This window comes from Nilaparvata lugens, unplaced genomic scaffold (assembly GCF_014356525.2).
Source record: "Nilaparvata lugens isolate BPH unplaced genomic scaffold, ASM1435652v1 scaffold7566, whole genome shotgun sequence".
Lineage (NCBI taxonomy): Eukaryota > Metazoa > Arthropoda > Insecta > Hemiptera > Delphacidae > Nilaparvata > Nilaparvata lugens.
The window spans coordinates 4,090-12,853 of NW_024093314.1; the positions used below are offsets into that span (position 1 = coordinate 4,090).

General features: G+C 40.0%; 1 protein-coding gene across 1 annotated transcript; it reads left to right on the top strand.

The window, feature by feature from the left end:
* Positions 1-275: 275 nt before the first annotated feature.
* Positions 276-602, top strand: LOC120356704 (WAS/WASL-interacting protein family member 1-like). The gene has a single exon (XM_039445672.1). The coding sequence runs from the start codon at positions 276-278 to the stop codon at positions 600-602; it is 327 nt and encodes a 108-aa protein (XP_039301606.1).
* Positions 603-8,764: the final 8,162 nt, after the last annotated feature.

Sequence of the window (8,764 nt, forward strand, 5' to 3'; positions counted from 1 at the left end):
CTGCCACCGGTCACCCCACTGGTCGCCCGGCCACCGCCGGTCGGAGAAGTATCATATTCTATATAATTTAAGTCTTCAAACATTAATCCTCTATGGTGTAGTGGTTAGCAAGTCAGCTTCCTGAGTTGGAGGTTCTAGGCACGAATCCAAAGCGGTAAAGGTAAGTATTAATGGTCAGTATCAACAGAACCAGAGGATATATTTTTGTATGTAGTGGGTAGACTGGCCCACCACTGCCAGTCACCCCGCTGCGGGTCGTCCGGCGGCCGCCACCGATGCCCGGCCGCCGCCGGTCGCCCCCCCGGTCGCCCGGCCGCCACCAATCACCCCGTCGGTCGTCCCACGGGTCGCCCCACCACCACCGGTCGCCCCACTGGTCGCCCGGCCGCTGCCAGTCGCCCCACCAGTCGCCCCACCAGTCGCCCACCACTGGTCGCCCAGCTGGCGCCGGTCGCCCCACCACCGTCGCCCGCCGCCGCCGTTCGGCCGCCGCCGGTCGGCCGCCGCCGGTCGCCCGGCCACCGTTCGCCCGGCCACCAGTCCCCCCAGGTCGCCTTGCTGGTCGTCTGACTGCCACCAACAGTCAACCTGCTGCGGACTGATCAGTCACTGTTCAGTCACTGATCAGTCACTGTTCTGTCACTGATCAGTCATTGATCAGTCACTGTTCAGTCACTGATCAGTCATTGATCAGTCACTGTTCATTACTGATCAGTCACTGATCAGTCACTGTTCAGTCACTGATCAGTCATTGATCCTCACTGTTCAGTTACTGATCAGTCACTGTTCAGTCACTGATCAGTCACTGATCAGTCTGATCAGTAACTGATCAGTCACTGATCAGTCACTGTTTAGTCACTGATCAGTCACTGTTCAGTCACTGATCAGTCACCGATCAGTCACTGTTCAGTTACTGATCAGTAACTGATCAGTCACAGTTCAGTCACTGATCAGTCACTGATCAGTCACTGTTCACTTACAGCAAGCTGCAATGAGCTTGGACATAGTTGTTAAAGTATACATACTATGCATCCAATCGCCTCAACCACTCCTCCAAACCAATACTATTAATCTCCGCTAGCTGTAAAGAAAGAAAAATACTATGGATTAAACAGTAATAGAATACATTCCAATTTAACATTTCAAAGTATGCAAAAATGAATTGAACCTTGTAGAGTTGGTAAGACAAATTAATATTCAGTACTAGCATATGGTTTCAAAATTGTGGGGTGGGCTTGAATATATAGACCAGAACCGCATTCCTCCTTGTAAGGTCTCTGAAGTGAAATTTTGAAACATGTTAATCATCCACCAAGAGGAGAATTAGTGCGTAATGATAACGTCCAAGGTTGTCTCACAGTAAGCTTGTATATCCTTATCTATAAACGTTGCTACATTGTGCTGTGAGATGAGTGAAAACTGTAACAAGAAATGACAAACTTTGATATGCCAATTTTCAATGAACTCTCATTGGAGATATATCCTATTAAAGCATTACCATAATGTTTTCCAGTTTGATTGGTTCTATGTTAAGAATGTAAGATTTGGTGAGAATGATTTAATTTATATCAATATATATTCAGAAGACAACTTTGAATTCATTATTATTCTTCCAAAAGAATATTCAACTGTGCTGAATACACATACACACAACATAAAGAGTTTTAAAAGGAAAAGATGGGATTTGAATGTTACTGCTGGATATGTATTGAAAGAATGGTAAAATCTCATCCTAGTTGTCAAGTACATCTAGAATTTATGATAGTAAGAAGTTCGTTTCACTTAAATCTGACAGAAATTCGTTTCACTTAAATCTGTCACTAGATTGCCTCTCTCTCTCACACATATCTCTCTCTCTCTGCTATAAATCAACATCAAATAGACTGTGATGAAATGTAATTGAGCATGACTGAATGTAATTAGGTATGACTATATTAACTAGAGCATGACTAGAGAGAGAGTATCAATCTACTTCTCATCTACTAATAATGAAGTATGTATAAATAAATATGAATATTTATACATAAATATTGAATACTTATCGTTAGGAGACGATATGTATATTTTCCAATGAGAAAAGTATATAAATAATAAGTTTGCAAGTAAGCTGTTATGGTTTCCTGTTCTAAAAATTGCTCCACTTCTTGACCGCATATCCTTTCCATTCAATGATTAGGAAAAACATCCTATTATCTCATTCACACAAAACAATGTTTCCTCTATTCCTTCCACTCTAATAAAATAAAAGCAGGATAGATATGTGGTGTAAATCATTTCCCGCGAACTCTATTCTTAGTCCAGATGTGAATTTGTTCTATTATGAAGTGTTTATTCCTTCCACTCTTATCAAAATTGAAACAGGATATGCGGTGCAAATCTAGTTCCACACTTCGCTAAAAGCAATCTACTGCTGCATTACTGTTACAACTCATGCATTGAATGCGAAAAGCTTAATTGAGAGATCCATACATAGTAAAACATTATTGGAAATGCCAATTTTGTATGAAATTAGAGCTCTATATGATTCCATTATAATAACTACCGATTGCATTAATTATTTGATGCTGGGGTGATAGAATGAGAAAAGTAGAAATTCAAGTTGTAATATAACTTGAAAGATATTGACTAAAGGAATTGTCTGTCATTCAGCTCCATTCATGAATGAAAATCGTCGGCCTTATACTAAAATGAAATTGAATAATCCAATATTAACTTAATATACTCACTGTTCTCTGTACGGCTTCTGAAATTATTAAATGAATAGATGTTACCAAGTACCTTTTTTGTATTCTCCCATTCATTGATTCTGATAGAAATTCCAAATCATGAACCTGATTCAGATTCATCCCAGTTCTGAATGAAACAAAACCATTTATTCTAATAAATTTATAAATTTCAATTCATACATCATATAATATCATAACTCACTAATACTTTACTTTGTTAGCACTATATGACTATCCATAAATGTTTCCAATAGAAATTTACTATAGAGTTGATGACAATTTTCGATAGTGCAGGATGTGCCTTGTACTCTTAACTATTGTTCCTACAATATACCTGTTTGATTGCAATAATGAGCAATTCTAGAAACCAAAGGTTGGTATAGGTCTTTACTTGAGACAGCAGAGATCGAAGGTCGGTAAAGGTCTTTACTTGAGAAAGCAGAGAACAGCAACACCTTAGACAATAGGTAATATATTGAGGTACAATCAAAATCATAATGCTGTACAAATATGGATATATATTGGATACATAGCAGATTAGATTCTTGTGCTGGAATCATCTGTGGAGAATAGACATTTGGTCGATCAACTGTGTATCTAGAACAATAGAGAAGATGGTACTCCTATTCTCAAAGTGGGGTGACTATGGTGAGACAATTTACCATCAATCTCCCCATTTGATCTGAAGATGGTTGAGGACATGTAAAGATGAGAAGAGGAAACTGTTATGGAGGAGGACAATGAGGTAGAGGTGGAAGAGGAGGAGGAGGAGGAGGAGGAGGAGGAGGAGGAAGAGGAGGAGAGGAGGAAGAGGAAAGGAGAGGAAAGGAAGAGGAGGAGGAGGAGGATGATGTAGTGGTGAGAAATACTACTACACCTATACTTTTGACTCGAAGGAGCATCAATTACCTGAAGGAAAGAGGTTGTGAGGTGATCAACATCAATGACAGGGTATTGTCTCTAACTGAAACAGTGTTCTAGAGGTAACACTGAATATCACCGAGACTATCAGACAACATAGAAGACTTGCCAAGGACTAGTGCTGGAAAGGAGTCTACTACCTGGGACATCACCTGCTTGACATGGACCAAGGAGAAACATCATGGATACATCACTTTTCTGCACACTCAATATGATAACCAACTTGGATTTTGGAACAGAGATATACCTGCTTGTAGTAAACTTTTCAATGAAATGGATGTTGAATTGATCAATAAATAGCTAATTGTATTCCAAACTGTTTACTTATTACCTACCATCTCCTTAGATATAGTTTAGCTATAAGTATATTCTGAGTGCCACTGACTGCGCTCAGAATGCTCATGCTCAGCCGGCGGACAATTGCCAGCCGCAGCAGGTCGACTGTTGGTGGCGGTCAGACGACCAGCGAGGCGACCGGTGGGGGACCGTGGCCGGGCGACCGGCGGCGGCCGACCGGCGGCAGGCCGGCGACCAGTGGTGGGCGACTGGTGGGGCGACTGGTGGGGCGACTGGCAGCGGCCGGGCGACCGGTGGGGCGACCGGTGGTGGTGAGACGACCGGTGGGGCGACCGACGTGGGTGATCGGTGCGCGCCGGCGACCGGCGGGGGCGACCGGCGGCGGCCGGGCAATCGTGGCGGCCGGACGACCGGCAGCGGGGTGACTGGCATGGTGGGCCAGTCTACCCACTACATACAAAAATATATCCTCTGGTTCTGTTGATACTGACCTTCAATACTTACCTTTACCGCTTTGGATTCGAGCCTAGAACCTCCACTCAGGAAGCTGACTTGCTAACCACTACACCATAGAGGATTTATGTTTAAAGACTTAAATTATATAGAATATGATACTTCTTCGACCGGCGGTGGCCCGACCGGTGTGGTGACCGGTGGCGGCCGGCGGCGGCCGGGGACCGGCGGGCAACCGGCGGCAAGATCAAGATCAGTAGGGATTTTTTTTTTCCTTTTTTCCCTTTTTTCCCATTTATTCCCAATTTTATGTTTTTTTTTTTGATAGGTTTTTTTTGACCTCGATGACCTTGAGGTTGAGTTTGGTTGACCTGGATGACCTTGAGGTTAGGTGTGGTTGACCTGGATGACCTTGAGGGTGGGTGTGGTTGACCTGGATGACCTTGAGGTTTTATTTGAGGTTAGGTTTTTTTGACCTAGATGACCTTGAGGTTGGGTTTGGTTGACCTAGATGACCTTGAGGTTAGGTGTTGTTGAACTAGATGACCTTGAGGATGGGTGTGGTTGACCTGGATGACCTTGAGAGTGGGTGTGGTTGACCTGGATGACCTTGAGAGTGGGTGTGGTTGACCTGGATGACCTTGAGAGTGGGTGTGGTTGACCCGGATGACCTTGAGAGTGGGTGTGGTTGACCCATGATGACCTTGAGAGTGGGTGTGGTTGACCCGGATGACCTTGAAAGGGGTGTGGTTGACCCGGATGACCTTGAAGAGGGTGTGGTTGACCCGGATGAACTTGAGAGTGGGTGTGGTTGACCTGGATGACCTGAGGTTAGGGTGGTTGACCTGGATGACCTTGAGGTCAGGGTTGGTGACCTGGATGACCTTGAGGTTAGGGTGGTTGACCTGGATGACCTTGAGGTTGGGGTGGTTGACCTGGATGGCCTTGAGGTTGGGGGTGGTTGACCTGGATGACCTTGAGGTGAATGGCGACTCTGGGACACTTGTGTCCCAGAGTCGCCATTTATTATCTACTTTCCAGGTTGATTAAAATTATATTTTAGAAAATAAGTTTTTCCAATGTTTATGTGGAAAAGCTTGTGTGTTGTCTGATGAAACTAATTTTGTTAGCCAAAGGCCTGAAGTATACAATTTTATTTATCTACTGGTATATCAAGAAGTTCCTATTTCAGTTTTACAATCAAAATCGAAATGACTACCATTTCCAAACCGAATCTCAAAACTGTACTATTTGACCAGCTAAAGTAAGTCCCTGGCGGACTGGAGCAATAATCAGCTGGACTAGCTATTTCATTCTTTGCTAAAAACATTGGTCATGAAATAAGTTGTATTTCCAATCGATCAAAAAATATCGAATTAAAATTTATACTTTCATTGAAATCCCGTAATTTTTTATTTACTACTTTGCTGTTCAATAATTACTAAACGGAATTGATTTTCTTTTGGCATGCATATTCCTTGATGCTTCTTTAAACCGATGTCAAGGTTACTTTTTTCAAAAAAAATTCTGATGTGTAATTTCTTGGTTCAAGTTCGTGAATTTCAATTATAAACATGAAATTACTTACAATGGCTCATCATGTTCGTCCCTCGCGTCCATAGCGAGCGACAAAAGCAATGCTTCTTCTTGTAAACACTGATCCATATTTAAAAAAAATTGAACTAAATTATTAGCTACTAACTACACTGCATTCAAGTGCGATAAGAAAGGTGTGCACTACTGATTCCCGCCTTGATTTCCGAGCGGTCTACCGAACAGATTCGGTAGACTGAATTACCGACGCGATCTACCGCTTGCGATAATATCGCTTTCCTCGGTATATCGCTTCTGTGTGCACGTTCTCATTTACCGCTATGTAATAACATATCGTACCGAATCGTCCCGAGCCCTGTATCGCGTCTGTCTGTGAATGCCTTAATTAACAAATATTATTCCTTGTTCAGTATTATTCTCAAAAACAAGCTCTGATCAGATTTCTAATTCTCATGAAATTTCATCAAATTATTCATTAGAGAGTCACAATAATAATTTGATTGTATGGGAGGAGCTGATGTTGTAGTATTTATCCATTAATTGAAAGGATAAAAAATTAATGTTGTCAATACCACTATATTTGGTTCTGTAATTCAAATGATTGATTTTGAACAAATAAAGTGGTATTTAATTTTTTATTCATCTGTAATTTAAATGATTGATTTTGAACAAATATAGTGGTATTCATTTATTTATTTATGTATTGTGATACATGCAATATCATCCTCAACTATGAATGATTGGGAGAGGAACAACAAGCTTAAAGCCCAAAAATGTTCCTTTCTCAAATTTAGATAAAAATTGTCTAAAATTAGTTTATGTTCACACTTTATGATTTTTGTCCAATTTTGAGTCGAAAATATATATAAACTAGGAATGTAGAATTAAAAAAAACATTTTGTATTGTCATCAATTCTTTCAATTCAATTACAATAATCCTTATTCATGACTATAGTGAGGTCCACGTTATAATGGCAGTGTAGGAAGATAGGAGAAGAGGGTTGCCAGATCTCAGCCTTGCCACCCAAACAGATGATACTGGTTTATCTGATGAAATTAACACTGTTCATTATTGTTGAAAATATTTTATTTGTCAAGAAAATATATGTTTTGTAGATGTGATAATAAATTTTTATGATTGAGATTAAATATTTTGTCAATCTTTATAAAAGTGTTTTCATAACCTCATTTGAACTATTTTTATCAAAATTAGGGAGAGGAACAGTTTTGGGTTTATCCTGTTGATTCTCTCCCAATCATTAATTTGATGTTGTGATTAAGTTATGTAATAAATGTAATGTAATAAATGTGATTGGTTGAATTTCTACATTGTTGATAAATGATGTGGCAACATTGCAATGCGTGAAAGAGATCGCGCCAAAGCGCCATCTGCTTTGTTGAACGATAGACAAGCATAGCAACACCATTGCAAATCATACACTGCCATTACAACGTCGACCTAACTATAGCAGATAGCCCGTGCTCCGCAGGATGTCCGAGATTTATTAAAACCAGATCCTGCCCAGGGTCTAATTAAAAACTTGACAAACTGAAAACTTGACCTCCTGGAATCTTGAAGAATTGAAAATATAGGACTATAACCATCCTTGGTGAATAATTAAGAATCTATATGAGAATTTTCAAATTAATCAGTCCAGTAGTTCAGACGTGATGATGCGTCAAACATAATTTTCCTATCCCGTACATGTGTAAGCCAGCTCTTTCCTTTATTACAGTATAGATTTAAAGATATCAATATTATCGAGATTTTGGAAAATTTGAAGACTAGTTTCGATAGCTCTACAATTATTGGTAGAAATTAAAGTAGAGATAGATAATAATGTAGTAACAGAATCCTGTTTCTCATGTGTTTCTGGAAGAAAGTGTTCGTGATGATTTCACAATTTCAAGAGTTTTTATCCAATGCCTGTAACTTCTACTTATCATTACTTTCCCAACCTTCACAATATTATATAATTTTTAATATTAAATAACCTACACTATAATAGAAACATCAACTACACCTAGAATTTTATAAAGTGAAGAAAACATAACCTATTTTCTGGACTATTTAAATGAATCAAAATTCGCGGGAGGAACAGTTTTTTTTGGGCCAGACCAAGAATGCGATGGGAGGATGAGGTTAGAGATGATTTGGTAAAGATGGGTTATAGAGGTTGGAGAAGATTGATCGATTGATGACAGAGAGGCTGGAGGAATGTTGTGGAGGAAGCCTAAGGGCTGTAGAGCTAGTATGAAAAATCTGGTGTGTTACACTCACACAACTTTCCTTGCTCATTGAACTGTAAGCCTCATTCTCGAACGAGAATATCTAGGGGATAACATAATGACGATTGGCGGTAACATATTTGAAACTACGATCAGACTACTGTATATGTGTATTATAATTTTTTTCAGAGTTCTTCTTCCTTGTGTAAATTGTTAAATTCAATGATTTTTTCTTGATCGTCAAAAACGCTGTTCTACAGAATGAATATCTCGACTATGTGTTCTTTGTATCAAATGCTCTACCTACCTACCTACCCGCATGCGAGAAGAAGGTTACTAATTCCCATTCTCTAGGAGGGGGTGGACCCCCATTAGTTTCTCAGGAAGAGACTCAAGCCAGTTGATAGAGCTGATAAATAACTATACAGGTATGGATTTGAAGAAAATCGGTCAAGTCATTTTTGAGAAAATCGTGAAAAACATGTTTTTTTAGTAATTATTCGCATTTTTCTCAAGAATATTACTGTGCTCCTGCAATTTTCCCAGAATGAGACTCATGTCATTTGAATAGGGCTTGTAAATAG